General features: G+C 42.7%; 2 protein-coding genes across 5 annotated transcripts in view; one reads left to right on the forward strand and one right to left on the reverse strand.

Moving 5' to 3' along the window:
• Nucleotides 1-23,586, forward strand: part of LOC141182804 (uncharacterized) — a 141,440-nt gene that overhangs the window by 45,267 nt on the left and 72,587 nt on the right. The window lies entirely within an intron of this gene.
• LOC141182807 (uncharacterized) lies at nt 749-14,596 on the reverse strand. 4 transcript variants are annotated; one of them, XM_073660928.1, is made up of 9 exons: nt 14,504-14,568; nt 13,081-13,265; nt 11,513-11,633; nt 6,240-6,379; nt 5,932-6,111; nt 5,725-5,848; nt 5,549-5,646; nt 5,260-5,350; nt 749-1,918 (listed from the first exon to the last, which is right to left on the reverse strand). In XM_073660928.1, exons 4-9 carry the CDS (start codon nt 6,306-6,308, stop codon nt 879-881), a joined length of 1,602 nt encoding a protein of 533 aa, XP_073517029.1. In that variant the 5' UTR covers nt 6,309-6,379; nt 11,513-11,633; nt 13,081-13,265; nt 14,504-14,568; the 3' UTR covers nt 749-878. The 4 variants fall into 4 exon arrangements, with proteins under 4 accessions (XP_073517029.1, XP_073517031.1, XP_073517028.1 ...); XM_073660930.1 differs by lacking the exon at nt 11,513-11,633; XM_073660927.1 differs by having other exon boundaries at nt 11,513-13,265.

A 23,586-nucleotide genomic window follows, 5' to 3' on the forward strand; every position in this document is an offset into this window, starting at 1 on the left:
ATAGGATAAATAAATATTATCAGATTAGAAAAAGGGGTATATAAAAAACAAAACTGAATTAATACATTTGAGAAAATATAGGGCTTATGGTTGGATACACCTGGAATGCCATCAAGGGGGTTATTGTTGGAGAGACAATTTGACTTATAGGGGAAGGGGGGTGTTGGCGAGGTCTAATGTTTCATTCTAATGTGTATTGGAATTCCTTAACATGTGGTATGGGTAATATAGCACACCTATATGTGTATAGGATTATAATATTTATTACAATATTATGGTTATATAAGAGATTTCAAGAATGTGGAATGTTAATTGTAAGATATAGTAACTGCAAGTTATTAGACGGTAATGGGCAAGCTGAAAGGATATATAGGAGAGATGCATGTATGTCATCCCTATGGTATGTTATTTTTTTATTGTATGTACTAGTTTCTTGTTTTGTAAAAAAAAAACTAATGAAGAAAATTTCAATAAAAATATATTGGATTAAAAAAAAGATTAGAAAAAAGGCTTCTCCCCTGTGTGAGTTCTCTGGTGATTAACCAAAACTGATTTTTTGTTAAAACATTTCCCACATTCTGAACAGGAAAAGGGCTTCTCCCCTGTGTGGGTTCTCTTGTGACTATCAAGAATCATTTTACAATTAAAACATTTCCCACATTCTGAACAAGAAAAGGGCTTCTCCCCTGTGTGGGTTCTCTGGTGCTTAATCAAACCTGATTTCTGGTTAAAACATTTCCCACATTCTAAACAAGAAAAAGGCTTATCCCCTGTGTGAGTTCTCTGGTGGCTATCAAGAATTATTTTACAATTAAAACATTTCCCACATTCTGAACAAGAAAAAGGCTTCTCCCCTGTATGGATTCTCTGGTGCTTAATCAAACCTGATTTCTGGCTAAAACATTTCCCACATTCTGAACAGGAAAAGGGCTTCTCCCCTGTGTGGGTTCTCTGGTGGTTATCAAGATGCGCTTTCTGGTTAAAACATTTCTCACATTCTGAGCAACAAAAAGGCTTCTCCCCTGTGTGGGTTCTCTGGTGGTTATCAAGATGCGCTTTCTGGTTAAAACATTTCCCACATTCTGAACATGAAAAAGGCTTCTCCCCTGTGTGGGTTCTTTGGTGATTAACATAAAATGATTTCTGGTTAAAACGTTTCCCACATTCTGAACAGGAAAAGGGCTTCTCCCCTGTGTGAAACATGATTTAATCAAACATGATTTATGGTTAAAACATTTCCCACATTCTGAACAGGAAAAGGGCTTCTCCCGTGTGTGGATTCTCTGGTGATTAACAAAAACTGATTTCTGGTTAAAACATTTCCCACATTCTGAACAGGAAAAGGGCTTCTCCCCTGTGTGGGTTCTCTGGTGTATAATCAAACCTGATTTCTGGTTAAAACATTTCCCACATTCTGAACATGAAAAAGGCTTCTCCCCTGTGTGAGTTCTTTGGTGGATATCAAGATTCGCTTTCCGGTTAAAACATTTCCCACATTCTGAACATGAAAAAGGCTTCTCCCCTGTGTGAGTTCTCTGGTGATTAACGAAAACTGATTTCTGGTTAAAATATTTTCCACATTTGGAACTAAAAAATCTATTGTCCGCTGTGTGTATTTTTTGATGTTTAAGAATAGACTTTCCGAGGGTAAAACTATTTCCATTTTCTGAACGTGAAAATGATTTCTTTGCTTTAGGAGCAGTTAGTTTTTTAATGCTTATTTTATTTTGATTTTCCTTAGTAGTCGGTAATGAATCAGAAGATAGGACCTGTTTCTTAGGATCAGATGATTGATGTTTGCTGTGAAGGGATGATGGTATATCTGGAGTAATGGCATTCACTTCAATTGTATCCTGTGGGATCTCAAGATCATCAGATTTAAAAATCTCCTGTCCCTCTGATCTCCTGGTACAATCATCTGCCAAGAAAAAAAAACAATTATTAATTTTGATTAAAATATCCTTGAAATTTATATTTTTGAACATTTCTATTTAAAATGTCTAAACAAACACATCCCTGGGCTACATGCTAATCCAGGGAAATGAAGAGATATATGCTCAAGTTTAAAAATCTATTTTATTAGACACAAATCGAAAAAATAGAGGAATATTTTAAATATTTTAAATTTTCCTCTATTTTTTAGATTTGTGTCTATTAAAATAGATTTTTAAACTTGAGCATATATCTCTTCATTTTCCTGGACTAGCATGTAGCCCAGGGATGTGTGTGTTTAGATTGATTTAGAAGTGGTATGCAATCTTTATTTATTTTTCTATGGGATTCTTGTGCTAATTGTACTTAAAATGTCTGTAGAAATAGCAAGTTATTGACAGAATGACAGTTCACAGTCTAATAGAAAACCTCATAGGATGAACCAGTAGAGCGTGGTGTCCAACTGTTTGTTCATTCTGCCTCTAAAATATGGAATAAGAAGCCATCAAAAAATGTTATGTCGAAAAATGATACCAATGAAAACTTCTACTCATTTCACAAAAAACAAGCCACCACTCGGGTCCATCATCTGTCAATGGAAAAACAGAGGTTTCCACAATATTAGTGGCTCAAAGGCTCTTGAAAAACAACATGGCTTCCATAAACCAATCCAGCAATATCTGATCTCCCAAAGTCAGATCTCCCCCTCGCTTCTTAGCCTTGCAGTGTGCCCAAACCACATTTAGCCTCCATGTATTTGGCATTACTATAGTGAGAAGAACCCACTTAATTTATGGTGTGTGTCTCCTGGAGCACAATCTGGGCACTATGTGTTGGGTAATAAAATGGCATATTTGCAATTTTCACTCTCCAACATCCACTGCGTGCTAATTTCCGGAAAGTGACTGTGGAGTCAAAATAGTCACTACTCCTATAGATTACTTCACTGAGGGTTATAATTTCCAAAATGGAGTCACTTTATGGGGATTTCTACTGCTCTGGTTTTCTGACATTTTGTTATATTAGGGCTTCTGCAAAAGGTGTGTCCCATCTCGTCTGGGACATCTACTTCTCCTGCTTTGACTTGTGTGACATCTGCTTTTGTCACTAGGCGCTGCCTTATTCATCCTGCAGGCGGCGCTGGTGATGGAGGAGACATCTGAACCAGAAGCTCTGGGCGGTGCAGGCTCTGTCCACCACTAAGATTAGGGTGCCTGGGACCTGTAGTACCATTCAGTCTGGCAGTATGGGTGTGTGTGCTGTCCAGCTGGAGTAATCTGCTCCCTGCTTCAGCCATTTGGAGAGCACCGCACCCTACTAAAGCTGGAAGCATATTGCCGGAAGCTGCCAGATACAGCCTTGTTCTCCTCTGGTTCAGTCCTCTGTGCTCAGCTCCCGGCTTGTGTATTTGTTTCCTGTTGTGACCCCGGCCCGTTTACTGACTACTTTTGTGTCTTCTGATTTTGTATTTTCTCTATCCTCTTGGTTCTGATCCGGATACCTGACTATTCTTCTTCCCATCTATTTCCACAGAACAGCAGGTAACACCGTGGCCCAAGCCTAGGGGTCTCTGTGTTAGTCCAGATCCATGTAGAGGGGTTAAAGGGTGATGAGCAAAATAATTTGTGAAATCTATAAACGGGGTAGATAAGGCAAGCCTGTTCGTGGTAGCCATCTTTTGAGCTTCCAGGTGACCATGAACAGCGCCCCCAATACATTGTGTCTGCGAACTATTCCAGCAAAATCTGCATTCCTAATAGCTAAATGTCGCTCCTTCCCTTTTTAACCTGCCATGTGCCCAGACAGTAGTGTACAACCATATATAGGGTATTGTCAGATTCAAGAGAAGTTGGAAAATAATTTGTAAGGTCCATTTGTTTCCTATTATCCTTTGTGAAGAATTCCAAAGTTATCACCACATAAAGTGACACACGTCAGATTTGAAAAATGGGGCCTGATTAGGAACGCAGAACTGGCTGCAAGAAGAGGTTAAATCAGAGGATTACTGAAGTCAAAAACTTTGTCTACAGACAATAAAACATCTACTGAAATTATCAAACTCAACAGTCTTCATCAGAGAAAAACGAGTAACTAGTGGTGAAACCTCTCTGGGGTAATTGGAGTATGGGGCTCGGTGGCTCTTGGGAATCTAAACTATCGTAAGGGACAATATTTTCTGTCAGATGAGTGCCAAGAAGAAATATTACACATTTAAGGTGAACTTTTTATAATAGTGCAGAGCTGAGGCATCTTAAATTTAGATCTCAGGCATTTGGAAGAGGCAATGGAGATATTTTTGAAAGACTACCAGGGAGTTTCAGACTCACATAAGTGAGGCCGGCCGATCCAACGACAATGAAACTATCATACAGAATGAACTTGTTAAAAAAGAAAGAATATACAGACATGTAACATCCCCAACAACAACATATGTATGAAGGGAGAAATCCAACACTAAACTGGAGTTGCACTCATTTATGGTTGACCATTTGGCTCGAACAAGCCGGAACCCCGAACACGAACCTGAATTTGAAATGCCGAACAAATTCGCTCAATACTATTTATGACGTGGAGTGAATCCATGAAACCAGGGCTCGAGCCAACACATCTCCTGCAGGCGTGAATAAATGTATATTACAGCCATCAGCCACGCACAGCTTAGAGATATATCATGGCACAGGTGTAATGTTTTTTATGTAGATAATCGTGATCCTGTTTGAAGTTAGTTGGTTTAAAAAGAAATTGAAAAGTCAGAATAAAGGGAAACTCTGTTGTTATTTTACAGAAATTCACACTTGGCCTCACTGCACATTTAATATTGTCAATAATAAAAGGGAGGTTTGGTCATAAAGACTGGACCTGGTCTTGTAGGGACCATATGAGCACATTCAGGAGCACAGAAGGGAGAGAAGGTAGATTCATCCAATAAGATATCAGGGTTCTAGGAAGTCAACAGCATCATTACCCTCCACTTTCTCTTACAGGCCCATCATAATATTTTTCTTCAAGTGATTTTCTCACTTGTCAGCACATTCTACGTAAGCTGCCATTTGACTTTGTAGTTTACAGATCTAGGCAGGTAAGAATCAGCGTCTCCTAATCCCAAGGGGTGGGTGGATCCTCCAGGTTGTAAGTTCTATAGAAAAGGGCTTTCACAATTACACAAAGTAATTTGAATATTTTCGGACGGAGGAGAATGTTATGCTCTAGCGGCAAAATGGTGATCACACGATTGTGATACAGCCGGACTACACCACCGATAAAGCAGCCACAGGCGGTGACTGAGAAGAATCTGTGACTTCTCTGCATTTAGTGGTTACTACTCACCTGGGTAGTCATATGTAGGAATCTCCTCTTTACACCGCTCATCACCCCTCACATATGTCTCTGTAGTATTAATATGGGTCAGATCTTCACCCTGAAACAAATATTATAAAAGTCAGAGACAGATGGAGAAGTCACATCTATGATCAGCTCTAATCCTGTCATCTCCACCGTTCTCATTACACAAGTATAAAACATATAATACTGGGGGATAAAACAAGACTGAGCACAAGACCTTCACAGCCGTCTACACATCATAGGGGAGATCTCATGACACCTTCTCTCCATCTACCTGATGATCCTGAGGAACATTGGGATCTTCTTGTTTACAGTCCTGTGGAAGAACAGGACGGGGACATCTCTCTGATGTTGTCCTCTTACTGGATAGATCTGGAGGAAACACATACAGGGACTGGATTCATTCTTTACATACAGTAAAGGCCATGTGTATTTAGTCCTGTCTATTACCTGGTGATGTGAGGGACTGGGGAACCTCCATCATGACGTCCTTGTACAGATCTTTATGTCCTTCTAAATACTCCCACTCCTCCATGGAGAAATAGATGGCGACATCCTGACACCTTATAGGAACCTGAAACATACAATGATACCGTCATCCCCCCGATCTCTTCATAGCGTTACTGTATAATGTCCCAGCATTCCCAGCAGTGTCACCTCTCCAGTCAGCAGCTCAATCATCTTGTAGATGAGTTCTAGGATCTTCTGGTCATTGATGTCCTCATGTATCAGGGGGTGAGGTGGAGGCCCCGTGATTGGGCTCAGGGGTCTTCCCCATCCCTCAGACACAGCGTCCTGACAGCGCCCACTAGAGGTCTTCTTCACTACTGTGTAATCCTGTTATGGAGAGACACTTTAAAAAATATCACTACAGACAATTCCAGAGTCCTCACCTCTCCAGTTCTGTCCATCTGTTATTCCCATAGATAAGAATGATGTAATGTGACGTCATCAGAATCTCTCACCTCTCCAGTAAGCCGGTAGAGGATCTCTAGGGTGAGGTGTAATATCCTCTCCACCATCTTGTCCATCATTTTACTGGATAAATCAGGACAATTTTCATATCTAGACGACCTTCACTGAGAGGATCCGGTATTTTAAAGATCTGAATGAGAAAAAGATAAGCTGATGGATAAAACCATTTTTCTGCAAACGATGATGATTTTGAGGCCCACACAGTCAGACTCTACTGGCCCTTCTCCCTGCGAGTGGTGGTTGTGTATCGCCCTCCGGGCCCCTCCCGTCAGTTTGTGGATCACTTTGCCACTTGGCTTTCAAACTTTCTATCCTATGACATCCCCACCCTCATCATGGGAGACTTTAACATCCCAATAGGCGATTCCCTCTCCCCATCTGCCGCTCATCTTTTATAGCTAACTTCCTCCTTCGGCCTTTCACAGCTTACTAATTCTCCTACACATGAAGATGGAAATACTCTTTGACCTGATCTTCGCCCGACTCTGTTCGATACATGACTTTACTAACTCTCCTCTTCTGCTCTCTGATCACAACCTTCTTTCATTCTCTGTCAAGAACTGTCACCCTGCTAAAGACACCCCCACTTTCCACACTTATAGAAATATACATGACATCAACACCCAGAAATTTATGAAAACGTTGCAATCATCTTTGGCCTCAATCTCCTCCCTCTCATGCCCTGACTCTGCACTGAAGCATTACAACGAAACATTGCAATGCGCCCTGGATGAAGGAGCACCTCCTACACAGAGAACAACTCGGCACAGACGGCAAGAACCCTGGAACACGCTGCAAACAGCGGTGCGCCAGGTGTGCCGAACGGCTGTGGATAAAATCTAATGAGGCCGAAGATTTCCTCCATTATAAATTTCTGCTTAAAACCTATAACTCCGCCCTTCACCTCTCCAAACAAACTTACTTTAACAACCTCATCATCTCATGGTCCAATAATCCTAAACACCTGTTTGACACTTTTCACTCTCTCCTTAATCAAACAGCACAGGCCCCAACCACCGACCTCAGCACTGACGATCTAGCCAATTATTTCACAGAATAAATTGACAATATATCCGACAGGAAATTTTCTCTCAATACCCAAATGTTATGCATGCTCCTTCCTCCCACACTGCATCTTGCTCATTTTTGGACATCGAACCAATCATGGAAGAAGAAGTGACAAGGCTCCTTGCTTCCTCTCACTCTACCACCTGCACCAGTGACCCTATTCCTTCACATCTCCTTCAGTCCCTTTCTCCAGCTGCCACCACTCATCTAACTAAAATATTCTACCTCTACCTCTCATCTTGGATTTTTCCCTCCTTTATTTAACCCCTTTACACCCGAGGGTGGTTTGCACATTAATGACCAGGCCAATTTTTACAATTCTGACCACTGTAACTTTGAGGGAATTACTCTGGAATGCTTCAACGGATTCCGCTGATTCTGAGATTGTTTTTTTGTGGCATATTGTACTTCATGATAGTCATAAAATTTCTTCGATATCACTTGCGTTTATTTGTGAAAAAAATCGGTAATTTGGCAAAAATTTTGAAAATTTCACAATTTTCAACATTTTAATTTTTATGCCCTTAAATCAGAGAGATGTGTTACACAAAATAGTTAATAAATAACATTTCCCACATGTCTACTTTACATCAGCACAATTTTGTAACAAAAAATGGACCCCAAAATTTGTTGTGCAATTTCCCCTGAGCACGCAGATTCCCCATATGTGAGGAAAAAACACTGTTTGGGCACACAGCAGGGCTCGGAAGGGAAGGAGCACCATTTGACTTTTTGAATGTAAAATTTGCTTGAATAATTAGTGGATGATATGTTACGTTTGGAGAGCCCCTGATGTGCCTAAACAGTGGAAACCCCCCACAAGTGACTCCAGTTTTGAAACTAGACCCCTTAGGGAACTTATCTAGATGTGTGGTGAACACCCTGAACCCCCAAGTGTTTTACTGAAGTTTATAACATTGCACCGTAAAAATAAAATAAAAATAAAATAAAATTTTCACACTTTTTAAACAAAAATGTTTTTCAGCCCCCAATTTTGCATTTTCATAAGGGTACCAGGAGAAATTGCACCATGCAGTTTGTTGTGCAATTTCTCCTGAGTAAGCAGATACCCCATATGTGGGGGATAACCACTGCTTGGGCATACGGCAGGGTTCGGAAGGGAAGGAGCGCCATTTGACTTTTTGAATGTAACATTTGCTTGAATAATTAGCGGACGCCATGTCGCGTTCTGGGAGACCCTGAAGTCTCTAAACAGTGGAAACCCCCACAAGTGACACCATTTTGGAAACTAGACCCCTCAGGGAACTTATTTAGATGTGTGGTGAACACCCTGAACCCCCAAGTGTTTTACTGAAGTTTATAACATGGAGCTGTGAAAATAAAAAAATCAAACCATTTTCCACAAAAATTATGTTTTAGCCCCATTTTTTTTATTTTCACAAGGGTAAGAGGATAAAATGGACCCCAAAAAAACTGTTGTGCAATTTTTCCTGAGTACGCCAATACCCCATATGTGGGGTGTCGCTGTGTGACTTTTTGAACGCAAAATTGGCTGGAATTGAGAGTGGATACCATGTCGCGTTTGGAGAGCCCCTGATGTGCCTAAATAGTGGAAACCCTCCACAAGTGACCCCATTTTGGAAACTACACCCCTCAAGGATTTTATCAAGTGGTATAGTGAACATTTATATCCCAGAGGTACGACACAGAATTTGATAACATTAGGTCATCATATTGAATAACTTGTCATTAGTCTTGAGTGCAAGTGCTCGCTATTTGAGTTTGCATTGGGTGCTTAGATATGCACCATGTATCGTGGGTGCTCGAGTGACATGCTCTAGTCCCCGCCCCGCATGTTTCACGGTTATTAAAAACACATGCGAGGATCGCTCGTGCATGGCAGGCAATCCCCGCAAGGTTTTTTTGGCTGTATAACAGCTGCATAACATTTGTGAAGGAGACTCGAGCATGTCACCCAAGCACCCGCTATAATCGGTGCATACCAGAGCAGCCGATGCAAACTCAAGTAGCGAGCATTTGCGCTCAACATTAGTCACCATATCGTCGTCATTTTTTTCCTTTACTTCTGAAATAATCCCAACCCTAACCTTAGCCCAACCATAACTCTAGCCCAACCCTTGCCCAACTCTAACCCTAGCCTAACCCAAACCTTAGCCTAACCCTAACCCTAGCCTAACCTTAACCCTAGCCTTACCCTAGCCCAACCCTAACCCTAGCCCAACCCTAACCCTAGGCCAACCCAACCCTAGCCCAACCATAACCCTAGCCCAACCATAACCCTAGCCCAACCCCAACCCTAGCCCCACCCTAACCCTAACCCTAGCACAACCCTAACCCTAGCCCAACCCCAACCCTAGCCCCACCCCAACCCTAACCCCAGCACAACCCTAACCCTAGCACAACCCTAACCCCAACCCCAACCCTAACCCCAGCACAACCCTAACCCTAGCACAACCCTAAAGTTTATTTTTTACGCCGTTCCTCGTGCGGTATAAGTGATTAGACGACTTTATTCTTCAGGTCGGTGCAATTACAGTGATACCAGATTCGTATCGGGTTTTTATGATTGACAGCTGTCACACACTAAAAGACGCATTTTATTGCAGACTAGTTTTTACATGGCCATATTTTTCCATATTTCAGCCGACAGAGTCATGTGATGGCTTGTTTTTTGCGGGACAAGTTGACGTTTTTATTGGTACCATTTTTGGGCACGTAACATTTTTTGATTGCTTTCTATTCTGATTTTTAGAAGGCAGAATGAACAAAGACCAACAATTCAGGAATTGTTTTTTTGAGTGTTTTTTTATGCCGTTCTGCGTGTGGTAAAACTGATAAGGTAGCTTTATTCTTTGGGTCAGTATGTTACAGCGGTACTACTTTTATATATTTTTTTTATATTTTGGCGCTTTTACACAATAAAAACTATTTTATAGAAAAAAAGAATTGTTTTTGCATCTCTTTATTCTGAGAGCTATAACTTTTTTATTTTTCGGCCGTTGGAGCTGCATGGTGGCTTGTTTTTTGCGGGACAAGATGTCGTTTTCAGCGATACCATTTTTATTTACATTTGTCTTTTTGATCGCGTTTTATTCCATTTTTTGTTTGGCGGTATGATGAAAAAGCATCGTTTTATGTTTCGTTTTTTATTTATTTTTTATATCGTGTTCACTAAAGGGGTTAACTAGCAGGACAGTTTTATAAGCCAGGTAGTTCCGGACACGGCGATACCAAATATGTGTACTTTTATTGTTTTTTGTGTTTTTTCATAAGATTATTTATTTATGGGTACAATATATATATTTTTTTTATTATTATTTTTCATTTTTTTTATATATTTTTACAATTTTTTTTTTTTTCACTTTCTGACATTTTTATTACTTATTCACATTATCTCACTTATGGGACTTTCACTTTTTGCAGCCTGATCGGCTGCATGGCATAGAAAGCAGCAGCTCCCTATGCCATGCAGCCTGTCAGCGCTGAACAGGGTGAAGTTACTTTGGTCGTGCACTGTGCATAACCAAAGCAACTTCTTGCCTCCTTGTGTCCCAGATGTTGTCTTGATGACATCAGGTTACCATGGCAACATCCGGGACCGGACTCAGAAGCCGCTGGACGCCGGCAGAGAAGGTAAATATCGCGCTTATCTCCTCTTGCCACCGGAATCCTGCGATCGATTTCGATTGCAGCATTTCGGGGGTTAATGTGCCGGGAGCGGTGCAGGACCGCTCCCTGCACATACAGTAGCACTGGGTGTCAGCTGTAACAATCAGCTGACACCCGGCGGCGATCTCGCCCGCACCGCTTGTGTGCGGGCGAAATCGCCAGGGCGTATTAATACGTATCAGGCCTATAAGGCCCAGGGATACGTACTAATACGCCCTGGGTCATAAAGGGGTTAAACACTCCAGCATACATCCATTACTTAAAAAACCATCCCTCGACCAGAACTGTGCTGCTAACTACAGACCTGTTTCCAATCTTCCCTTTACTTCTAAACTCCTGGAACGACTGGTCCACTCCTGTCTAATCCGCTATCTCTCAGATAACTCCCTTCTTGACCCTTTACAATCTGGTTTCCGCTCTTTACATTATACTGAAACTGCACTCACTAAAATCTCTAATGATCTACTAACAGACAAATCTAATGGTCACTACTCCCTGCTGATTCTCCTGGATCTCTCTGCAGCATTCGACACTGTGGATCTACCTTTCTGACCGCTCCTTCACTGTGTCTTTTGCTGGCTCCTCTTCTTCTCCCCTTTCCATTATTGTCGGGGTTCCTCAAGGATCAGTCCTAGAGGCCCTTCTTTTCTCCTTATACACAGTACCTATTGGACAAACAATCAGCAGATTCGGTTTTTAGTACCATCTCTATGCTGATGACACCCAATTATACACCTCTTCTCCGGACATCACCCCTGCATTATTACAAAATACCAGTGATTGTCTTTCCGCTGTCTCTAACACTATGTCCTCCCTCTGTCTAAAATTGAATCTGTCAAAAACTGAACTACTCGTATTTCCTCCCTCCACTAACCTATCTATGCCTGATATTGCCATCTCCGTTTGTGACTCCATCATTACTCGCGAGCAGCAAGCCCGCTGTCTTGGGGTCATACTTGATTCAGATCTTTCCTTCACTCCTCACATCAAATCGCTCGCTCGCGTCATCTACACCTCAAAAACATCTCTAGAATCAGAAATTTTCTTACCTTTGACTCGGTAAAAACTCTTACTGTAGCTCTTACTCATTCTCGTCTGGACTATTGAAACTCTTTACTTATCGGTCTCCCTCTTTCTAAACTTTCCCCTCTCCAATCCATCCTGAACGCAGCAGTCAGGGTCATATTCCTCACCAACCGACACAACGATGTCTCTTCCCTGTGCCAGTCATTGCACTGATTGCCCATCCAATACAGAGTTCAATATAAACTTATTGCTCTTACCCACAAAGCTATCCACGATTCAGCACCGCCCTACATCACCTCCCTCGTCTCAGTCTACCACCCGTGCCCTCCATTCTGCTAATGACTTAAAACTAAAATCCTCAGTAATCCGAACCTCTCACTCCCGTCTCCAAGATTTCTCGCATGCTGCACCAATTCTTTGGAATCTACTACCCAGGATAATTCGATTAATTCTCAATACCCACAGTTTTAAGCATGCCATAAAAACCCATTTATTTAGACTGGCCTATCACCTCAACACACTTATCTAACTGTTTCAGTTTGGCCCATATTAAAATTTTCTTCAAAATCCTGCTCATACCATCTATGCACTGCATAGCCTCTGTCTTTACTGTACACATATTGGCTGGGGACCAGTTCTTGTAGTGTTATGTACACTTACTCTATTTAGTATATTAAGGCTGTATTATACAATATATGTACATTTTACCTTTTGTGTCTCCCCTATTTCCTTATAGACTGTAAGCTTGCGAGCAGGGCCCTCACTCCTTTTAATATCTGAGTTATGCTTATTCTGTAAAGTCTGTATTGTCTGTATAAGTCCCCCCTAAAATTGTAAAGTGCTGTGGAGTATGTTGGCGCTATAAAAATAAAAATTATTATTATAATTAAAATCAGATGTAAATCTAAGGCCCACTCTATTGATGTTGAGTTCCCCGACAAATGAAAAAGATTGTTCACTCGTCCCTGACCAGGTGATAAAAATGTAGTCAATATATTTGTACCATACCCCCACCTGATGAAGACGGCTTAGACCGTCGAAATGCGTTGTGGCAGTGGTATTGGAGGAAGAATAAAGGTCGGTTACCATCTAATAAATTGTCCAGTATTCCTTTGGCGCTCCCTGAGACCGCTGCACCATTGTTTACATAAGAAATATCTCCATACGGGATAAACAACTGAGGACCTGCGGTGACGTGGCATCTGGTCCAGCAGGATCGTGTGACCATCCGAGGAGCACGGAGTTACGATGCAAACACCGATAGGACGGTACTACAAATAGAGAGAGGTGACCCGGAGCCTCATTAATAACACGCTTAATCTTGGTTGTGTAGACGTACACAACCATCACAGGTGAGTGCACTGGCACTTTTTAATTTATATAAATAGCCCTGTGAGTCTACACATGCGCCCTTTCCCTTTTCTTTTTGCATACCCCAATATATGGATCACATCACTTATGATCATCCCTGAATATTGAGGATTCCTCCCACCAGTCCAGGGATAAGTTAGCATATGAGGGGGCACAGGGGCTCCCCATCGCAGTACCCCTGAGCTGGTGAAGTACTTCCTGTCAAATAGAAAGGAGTTATGAGTAAGAGTGAATTTTAGAAGATCCTCCATGAAGTCATTATGTCTGCTACACTCTATTGATCTCAATTTCAAGAAATGTCTTACTCCTTTGATACCATCCTCATGTGGTATATCACTGTACAAAGCCTCGCTATCTAGTAAGGCCTGCTCCCCTACATGCATGTATACATGCTCAAGGGTCTACATGTAGGGGAGCAGCCAAAGGAAAACCAATTCCAGAGGAATTATTCCAACTGCAGGACCTCAGGCGGTACTGGGGGAACATTATACTGTGTGGGGGCATCATACATACTGCATTAGGGACATAATGGGGGCATTACACTGTGAGGGGCATCATACATCCTGCATAAGGGGCATAACGGGGGCATTAAACTGTGTGGGGGGCATCATACATACTGCATAAGGGGCATAATGGGGGCATTACACTGTGTGGGGGCATCATATATACTGCATAAGGGGCATAATGGGGCCATTACACTGTGTGGGGGGCATCATACATCCTGCATAAGGGGCATAATGGGGGCATTACACATCCTGTATAAGGGGCATAATGGGGGCATTACACTGCGTGGGGGCATCATACATACTGCATAAGGGGCATAATGGGGGCATTACACTGTGTGGGGGGCATCATACATCCTGCATAAGGGGCATAATGGGGGCATTACACTGTGGGGGGCATCATACATCCTGCATAAGGGGCATTACACTACGTGGGGCCAGTAAAGGGGTCCTGTACTATGAGAGCAATACGTTTCCTCCCTTCCTGTCTCCATAGTTGGGTCGTATGTATCTATTACAGGAAACAGAACAAAAACCTTATGATTCTTATAAAGGGGGAACAGAAGATCCCAAAGGAGTCTCCGTGCTGAAGGGGTTAATGCCCCCTGCCCCAGTAATGGGGGGTCTCCACATACCTCCACCTGCAGAGCCGCCACCACATATATGGCTGCTCTGTGCGCACAGGACCTGTGATGAGGTCACAGGAGGGGAGGAGTCAGGGGTCACATGATCAGGGGCCTCAGTGGACGCAGGACTCTGCTGTGCTGGTTGTCATGGTGCTGGATGAGCTGAAGTTTATGTGTGGCGTCAGGAGACGAAGCTGAAGTTGGTTTCTTATTCGGGGCTGAAGTTGGTTTCTTATTCGGCAATTTCTTTTTTGCTGTTTTTTACAGGTTTAATTGCAAAAAATAGACAAATAAATGAAAAAAATATATATTGCAGCGAGGTGCCCTGATGTGAAAACGCTTAAAAGCAGCTACAAATGTCATAAAACTGGCACAAAAATGGGCATCAAAGTGGGCACTGAAGGACGTTACTGAAAGGGTTAAATGACTTTGGGCCACTGATCTCACATCAACATTACATACATAGTGATGGCCCACATCAAATTCAGGTCACTCCAGCCTGGCCCAAATGGGTTCTGGGCATCAAAATGGGCATCAAAGCTGGCAATTTGCCACTTTTCACAGATTTGAATAAGTAACTTGTTACGGGGCCGGGTGGTGGAACCTTTGTGCCGAGGTGCAAGGAGGGACCCAGAGGGGCCACCCGAACCGACCCTGGTCGTACGGCAGCTAACGACACCGTGACCAGGGAGGATCCGGGCTGAGGGACCAGGTGCTACTCTGGGGACGACCTTGTAAGAGAGCAGGTGGCTCCCACCGGTCAGATGGCTGGGACTGACCGGTATGGCGGATGGACACGGCAAGCAGGCGGAAGTCTCTGGTAGCTGGCAGGTGGTCACAGTTCGAGAAAGCAGGGCAGGTAACAGTCTTTAGGTTTACCAGGAAGATGGTCACAGCAAGTGACGGCAGGGACTCCAGGCAGGCTGGCAGGAAACAGGCAGGTGCTCCCAGGTGAGCGGGCAGACAGACGAGGCGGGTATCTGGCAGGTAACTGGTGGGCGCTACCAGGTGAGCAGGCTGATGGACACAGCAGGTAACAGGCGGGTGCTCCCAGGTGAGCGGGCAGACAGACGAGGCAAGTAACAGGCAGGTAACTGGCGGACGCTCCCAGGTGAGCGGTCTGACAGACGAGGCAGGTAACAGTCAGGTAACTGGTGGATGCTCCCAGGTGAGCGGTCTGACAGACGAGGCAGGAACAGTCAGGTAACTGGTGGACGCTCCCAGGTGAGCGGTCTGACAGACGAGGCAGGTAACAGGCAGGTAACTGGTGGACGCTCCCAGGTGAGCGGTCTGACAGACAAGGCAGGTAACAGGCTGGCAGGCTGGACGAGGAGTCAGGCTAGCAGCGGAACCTGAGGGCTGAAGCACAGGTGAGACACAGTGCAAACAACTTTGCTCGGGCACCTCCATTTTGGAGGAGGTGCCTTATATATGGGAAGTCCTCCGGCAATTGGCCGGGGACTCCTTAGGACGATGCGCACGGCCCCTTCAAGAGAGGGGGAGCGCGCGCTCCCTAAGCACAGTGCCCGGGAAGGAGCGCGCGCCGGCAGCAGCGAGGGAAGGAGCACAGGAGGACACCGCACGCTGAACAGGAAGGTGAGAGGGACGGCGTCTCTGCCTAGCAGGAGGCAGAGACGCCGATGCTACATAACTGGTGTTTTTCATTAGTTAAATGACTTTGGGCCACTGATCTCATACTAGTATTTCATACATAGTGATGGCCCACATCAAAATAAGGCCACTCCAGCCTGGCCCAAATGGGCTCTGGGCATTACAATGGGCATCAAAGCAGGCAAATAGCCACTTTTCACAGATTTGAATAAGTAACTGGTGTTTTTCAGGGGTTAAATGACGTTGAGCCACTGATCTCACACTGCCACTACTTATGTAGTAATGGCCCGCATCAAATTCATTTTCCTCCAGCCTGGCCCAAATGGGTTCTGGGCATCAAAATGGGCATCAAAGCTGTCAATTTGCCACTTTTCACAGATTTGAATAAGTAACTGGTGTTTTTCATTAGTTAAATGACTTTGGGCCACTGATCTCATACTAGTATTTCATACATAGTGATGGCCCACATCAAAATAAGGCCACTCCAGCTTGGCCCAAATGGGCTCTGGGCATTAAAATGGGCATCAAAGCAGGCAAATAGCCACTTTTCACACATTTGAATAAGTAACTGGTGTTTTTCAGGGGTTAAATGACATTGAGCCACTGATCTCACACCACCACTACATATGTAGTAATGGCCCGCATCAAATTCATTTTCCTCCAGCCTGGTCTAAATGGGTTCTGGGCATCAAAATGGGCATGAAAGCTGGCAAATAGCCACTTTTCACAGATTTGAATAAGTAACTGTTGTTTTTCAGGGGTTAAATGACTTTGGGCCACTGATCTCATACCAGTATTTCATACATAGTGATGGCCCACATCAAAACTAGGTCACTCCCGACTGGCTCAAATGGGATCTGGGCACCAAAATGGCCATTAAAGCGGGCAAATAGCCACTTTTCACAGATTCAAATAAGTAACTGGTGTTTTTCAGGGGTTAAATTACTTTGAGATACTGATCTCACACCGCCACTACAAACAGAATGATGGCCCACATCAAATTCAGGTCACTCCAGCCTGGCCCAAAAGGGTTCTGATCATCAAAATGGCCATCAAAGCTGGCAAATAGCCACTTTTCACAGATTTGAATAAGTAACTGGTGTTTTTCAGGGGTTAAATGACTTTGGGCCACTAATCTCACACCACCACTACATACATAGTGATGGCCCACATCAAATTCAGGTCACTCCAGCCTGGCCCAAATGGGTTCTGGGCATCAAAATGGGCATCACAGGACAATAAAACTTTCACACTTCTTATCTATGAACTGCTCCAATATTTACGGCCATGGCTGTTTATCTCTTCTCCTATACTGATAGTTCTGCTTTTCATCACCTGTCTCATCTATTGCATTATTTCTGTGTCCTATTGTGTATACATATGTGACTCTTCAGATTTTGTGGTATACTAGCCTGATGAAGAGACCTGAGTAGTCTAGAAAGCTGCAATTTGTTACCATCTTTTCAGTTAGCCATTAAAGGTATCAACCACTGAGGACTCTCAAATCTAAATACAAAGTTATGATAATTTTGTGAATAAAACAACAACCACATGTGCAGAGAACTTTTATTTTAACAAACTAATATTTCTTCTTAGTTATCGAGTTTATCGCCATTTTGCCTCACAAAAATAATATGTCCGGGTGTAACGCCAGGTTTTAAAAACAGTTTTCAAGAATTCTGTAGTCACAGGTTTTACGCCGTCACCTGGGTGGAAGTGTTCAGCTATTCCATTATAATACTTCCACTCCCGATTATCATCCATGCAGTGGAAACACACAAAATTATTTCCTGTGTTGTAGGTGACTGCTACAGTGTTGTACCTTTTAAAAAAAAAAAATAATTAAAATACATAATATTTGTGAACTCACATAAGGGTTTATTCACATGGCTACTTTAAGTCTATTTCATGCTGAGGCACAGCAATAAGTACACCAACTTAATTTACCTTGTAAATCTATACAGAGACATAAATATTATTATAGCAGCTTCCTTCAACAAGCACTCCCATTATTTTTTTTATTGCATATCTCACCAAATGACATCTTCCCCAGGTTTTCAGCATGGCTCTGGTTGTCTTTCGAGTCATGTGACTTCCTGGCTCATACTTGGCTTTATGTGTGAGCTGGAAATCGCTATTCCAATTTAATAATTTGAATGAAGCTCCATTTAACCCCGTAACACAACATCACATACATATACATGATTGCAGGGATGACGGCATGTGGAATGGGGTCTGGAGCTGGGCTCTCTCTACACGGAGATATGGAATATATTAAATATCTGTTTCTAACAGCCAGTAATGAGCTCCAGCAGCTGCTGTTAACCATTTAACTTCTGCTGTCAATCTCTGACAATCAGCATTTAAATGGAATGCCAGCTTCCATCTGTGATCTCTGACACGATCACTGACGGTTTACTATGACAGCCTGCTTAATGCTTCCGTTTCTGCCACCCTGGTGCTCCTCCGAAACTCAGCCTAAGGCTATGTGCCCACGTTGCAGAAATGAAGCAGACATTTTCTGCTTCATTTCTGCATCTCCCTGGTTGGATAAACACATGCGTAATTTGCATGCGTTTTTCCTGCCTAAATCAAGCATTTTGGCATGTTTACCTTCCATAGGTATTGTCAAGCGTTTTTCTAAGTGATGCTAGCATCACTTGGAAAAGTGATTGACAAGTGCTGACAGGTTGGTCACACTTGTCAAGCATAGTGCTTGACAAGTGTGACCAACTTTTACTATTGATGCTGCATATGCTGCATCAATAGTAAAAAATAGAATGTAAAAAATAATAAAAAAAATAAAAAAAAATTCATTATTCTCACCTACCGCCAGCGCGATCTCCCATCCCCGAACCTCGTACAGTCTTTTCTGAAGTGGTGAAGGACCTGTGAGGACGTTAGCTGTTCATGTGACAGGTCATGCGTCATCACAAGTCCTTCACCACTACAGAAAAGACTACGAGGTTCGGGGACGGGAGATTGCGCCGGCGGTAGGTGAGAATATTCATTTTTTTTTATTTTAATTCTTTTTTTACTACAGGTAAATGGTACCTGCGCCTGGAGGAGAGTCTCCTCTCCTCCAGACCCAGGTACCATCCGCACATTGAACGCTCAATATGCTCATCATGGGCATGTAGCCATGCGTATATTGAGTGTTTCAATACAAGTCTATGGCGGCGATTACGCTGTGCAAACGCCGAAATAATGAACATGCTGCGTATTTTTACACAAAACATTTCTGCTGCATAAAAATACGCAGCATGTGCACAGCACTTGCGTTATCCCATAGGGCAGTGTTTCTCAACTCCAGTCCTCAGGACCCCCCAACAGATCAGGTTTTCAGGATCTCCTTAGTACTAAACAGGTGAGAGAACCTGTGGCATATTTTGGTGCCTTGATAATAATTCCATCACCTGTGCAATACTAAGGAGATCCTGAAAACATGATCTGTTGGGGGGTCCTGAGGACTGGAGTTGAGAAACACTGCCATAGGGGATAATGAGGTGCGTATTTACTAGTTTTTTTTAAGATTTTACGCACCGTAAACGCTTGAAAAACACTACGTGGGCACACAGCCTTAGGGCTTGCTCCCACTTGCGATGTAATGGGACTAGTGCCATCTCATAAAAAATCGCATTGCACTCGGCTGAATGTTACCCTAAGGTGCAGCTCACATCTGCGATTATTTTCTCATGCCGATTATTTTCTCATGCCGTGAATTCAGGGCATGTAAGCTTTCCATAACCTCCTGGTGGCAGCCATCCCTCGGTACTTGGTCTTCAGCTACAACTACTTCTCCCAGTGTGCCGTCTCTGCCTTACACATGCATGTGTCACATAAAATTACTGTGTCCAAAGAATTGTAGTCTTTGGAACTACCCAGCCATTTTAAGATTGCTATGGTATTGGCACGGCTCTGGAAGTGCCCACAGCCAAAAAGCTTGTTGATTGGCTGTGCCACAGCCTTTCAACAAACTTCATTCGGCATCCGAACCTGAACTGTACAACAGACTTCCATGAGAAATCTGTGTTTCGAGTTCATCAGGTACTAACCTCAAACTTTACAGTTCAGGTTTGCTCATCACTAGCCAGCGGCTGTTCCTTCTTGGCCTGTTACCTATCTCACTTGGGGCGGTACCGTTGGGCGTCCTGTTACATGACCGGTCTTTGTTCTCAACACTCAGTCCTTCTACTGCTTTCCCTTGTCTGAACTCCGGATCACGCTATCCACTGTCTCTGTCTCCACTCACGTCATCAGGGATAGGATGGGGAAGAGGCTAGACTCTGTGTCTCAAGAGGTGAGGGTCAGTTGGACCTGTGTCACCTACCAGATGAGGGTGTGGGGTAGGCACATGAACTAGTGGTGGATACTGCGTTCCAGCCCCACACCCTCATATGGCAGGTCCAACTGTCCCTCACCTCTTGAGACACGGAGTCCAGCCTCTTCCCCCTCCCATCCTTGATCTTCACAGCGGTCGGATTGCACTGATGAAGGCCATGTTGGCCGAAACGTTTGTTTTCCTGGACTGCATTTAAAATTAAAATATTGGTTCCATAATAACTATACTGAGTGCCGAGGTTTTTCTCATAGCATCTCATTACAGCATCATATTAACTGTTTCATGGGTTCAGCTCTGTACAAATCTTTGTTACTCTATTAGTTACTGAAAATCAGGCCAAACAAATATATAGCATTATGCATGTTGAACAATGAATGGGATGCTGTAGTTTTACTCCAACTAATCAAATCAATTAATTAATTATACTATGAATAGGCTTGATAGTAACTGTCATCTTTCACAAATCACATCTGTCATCAACCCCAACTACCATTACCCCATTGCCATCGCACCAGGGCATCAGGAATAAGTGAGACAGGGTGCCAGAATTGGCACATCTGATGTGATATGCTGGTTCTGGGGTGTCTGCGGGCTGGTATTTTTAGTCTGTGAAAGGCCAAATGGCCATGAAATTTCCCAGCTAATAATATCTGCGCTCTGCTTTCCTTAGTTATCAAAAATAGGGAGGAACCCCAAATCTTTTTTTAAATGTATTTGTTTAATCTAATAAATAAATGAAAAAACTATTTTGGGTTCCCCCCATTTTTGATAGCCAGTTAAGGCAAAGGAGACAGCTGATAGCTAATAAATCAGCCCGCAGCTGTCTGCTTTGCCTTAGCTGGTAATCAAAAATGGTGGGGACCCCTTGTCTTTTTTTCTTTAATTTATTTAATAAATAGCTATATCCCTGCTCTAATCTAAGCTTTCCCTCCAACATAACTCTCCCTGAACTGCTTGTACCGAGCATCACGTGTGCTGCAGCCACCCAATCACAGTAATTCCAGTAGTCAACATGGCTACAGCATTACTGTATTGGCAGGCAATCCCTCCATGTTTATTGGCGGTCCCTGCATGTTTATTAGCTGTCTGTACTCATTGAGTACCGAACACATTCGAGCACTGAAATGCTCGAGGTTTATCCAAGCACTCTCGCTCATCACTAATAAATATGCTTCTCATTAAGAATACCACTGTACATATGACAAACATAGGTTTTGAAAACATGTAATTTTTAAAATATTAAATATTGTAATACCTGTATGGAGGACACAGTATGGCATCTTACAATATGTGATTTTGCTGTTATCTGATGCATCCAGAATTAATGATTTAAGAGAACTTTATCTCTAAAAAAAAGCATGGCTTTTTATTGTATCTCACTGAATGCATGTAAACATGTCTGGACCTCAATATATAGTTTGACCCATAGTGAGCACCATACAGCATTTTATTTCAACAGATTGATCGATTATGTGTACTAAACATTCAAATTTTTGAAAATGGCAATAAAGGTATAACCTTTTAAAATTGGAAAAAAAAGTTTAGATCCAATTATGTGGTATGAAAGTAATCTTTCTTGATGTAACCAAATAGGATCCAATCTTTATCTTGCTACTGAAACTATAATTTTACTTTTCACATTAGCAGTCATTGTGGTTGTCATGAATGTAGAACCTCGATATTATTTCCCTTATTTGTATAAATGTAATGGTTGAAGGAAGGGTTTCTGGACTCGGAGGAGGTTTCAGCTTGCAAGTTGGGTCACCAACAATGTTTACAAAAAGAAGACCGGGAGATCCAGTCTTAAATTCTTTTCCTAAGCATATTCGTTTTCCTTTACAGGAATCTTTATTGCTTCTGTTAGAAAATCAAAAAGCTATTTATTGTATACATGAAAAAAGTAATTTTTTAATGGCTGCAAAGGAATGATTATGTGGAATATTAAAAGGGGATTTCAAATAAAAATGTAATTTAAACAAGTGTAAATTAGAAAGTTATTCAGGTATTGCAATCTTCACCTACATACTGTACATGCTCTAGAAAGGTCCTATTTTACTTTTATCCAATACAGGACAGCTTTATATTTACATAAAGGTAATATTTAGTGTAGATATAGCAATAAAAGCAGTACAAGGTAATTATATATGTGTAGATTTTATTTTATGTGGAACAGTGATGAGGTCACATGAGCAGTCGTACCTTCAGGCTTGGTCCCCATTCCTTTTAAACCCTTAGGCTGCGTGCCCACGATGCGTTTTTCATGCGTTTATGCTGCGGAATTTCTGCAGCGGAAACGCATCAAAAACGCTTGGTAATCCGCACCCCATGGTCCCCAATGGCATTCCGCAATGTCAATGCACATGCTGCGGATTTTTCCGCAGCGCTTCTGCGGCGCTCAAAAATCTGCAGCATGTTCATTAATTTTGGGGAAACGCAGCGGAATGGCCGCCATTGACTTGCTTTGGGACGCTTCAAATCCGCAAATATGTAAAAATACTTGCGGAATTGAAGCGTATTTGATGCGGTCTTGTACCACAAAACCGCAGCAAATAGGAAGTGACCTCACAATTGGGCTTTCCAGCCATTCCATAAGCATCCCATAATCCAGGAAGACGAGAATCCCATAATATTCCCGTCTGTCAGGATCATGGCTGCTCATCTCGGATGGTACAAGCGCATGAATCTGAACGTGGGATTCATGATTAGTGTGGTGTCTGTATGTGTCTGTGTGGGGTCTGTGTGGGGTCTGTGTGAGGTCTGTGTGAGGTCTGTGTGGGGTCTGTGTGGGGTCTGTGTGGGGTCTGTGTGCGCGGGTGTCAGCAGGGAGACATAGGCCGATGTGAGACTACTACTCCCATCGGCCTATGTCTGTCCCCCGTCCACTAGTGCCAGCAGGAGCAGCTCGATGGGAGCAATAGTTCCCATCAGCCTGCTCCTGCTGTAAAATGTGCCCCAAAATGAAATTATAGCCCCCATATATTATTGGCCCTATTCCTATTTTTTTTTTTTTTGGAGGGTGCCATCATATTCCCATTATATCTCTCTCATATATATATATATATATATATATATATATATATATATATATATATATATATATATATATATATATATATATACATACATACATACAAAAGGG

The sequence above is a fragment of the Phyllobates terribilis genome, unplaced genomic scaffold (genome assembly GCF_046119375.1).
Source record: "Phyllobates terribilis strain yellow unplaced genomic scaffold, ASM4611937v1 Scaffold_36__1_contigs__length_13169755, whole genome shotgun sequence".
In the NCBI taxonomy this organism is placed as follows: domain Eukaryota; kingdom Metazoa; phylum Chordata; class Amphibia; order Anura; family Dendrobatidae; genus Phyllobates; species Phyllobates terribilis.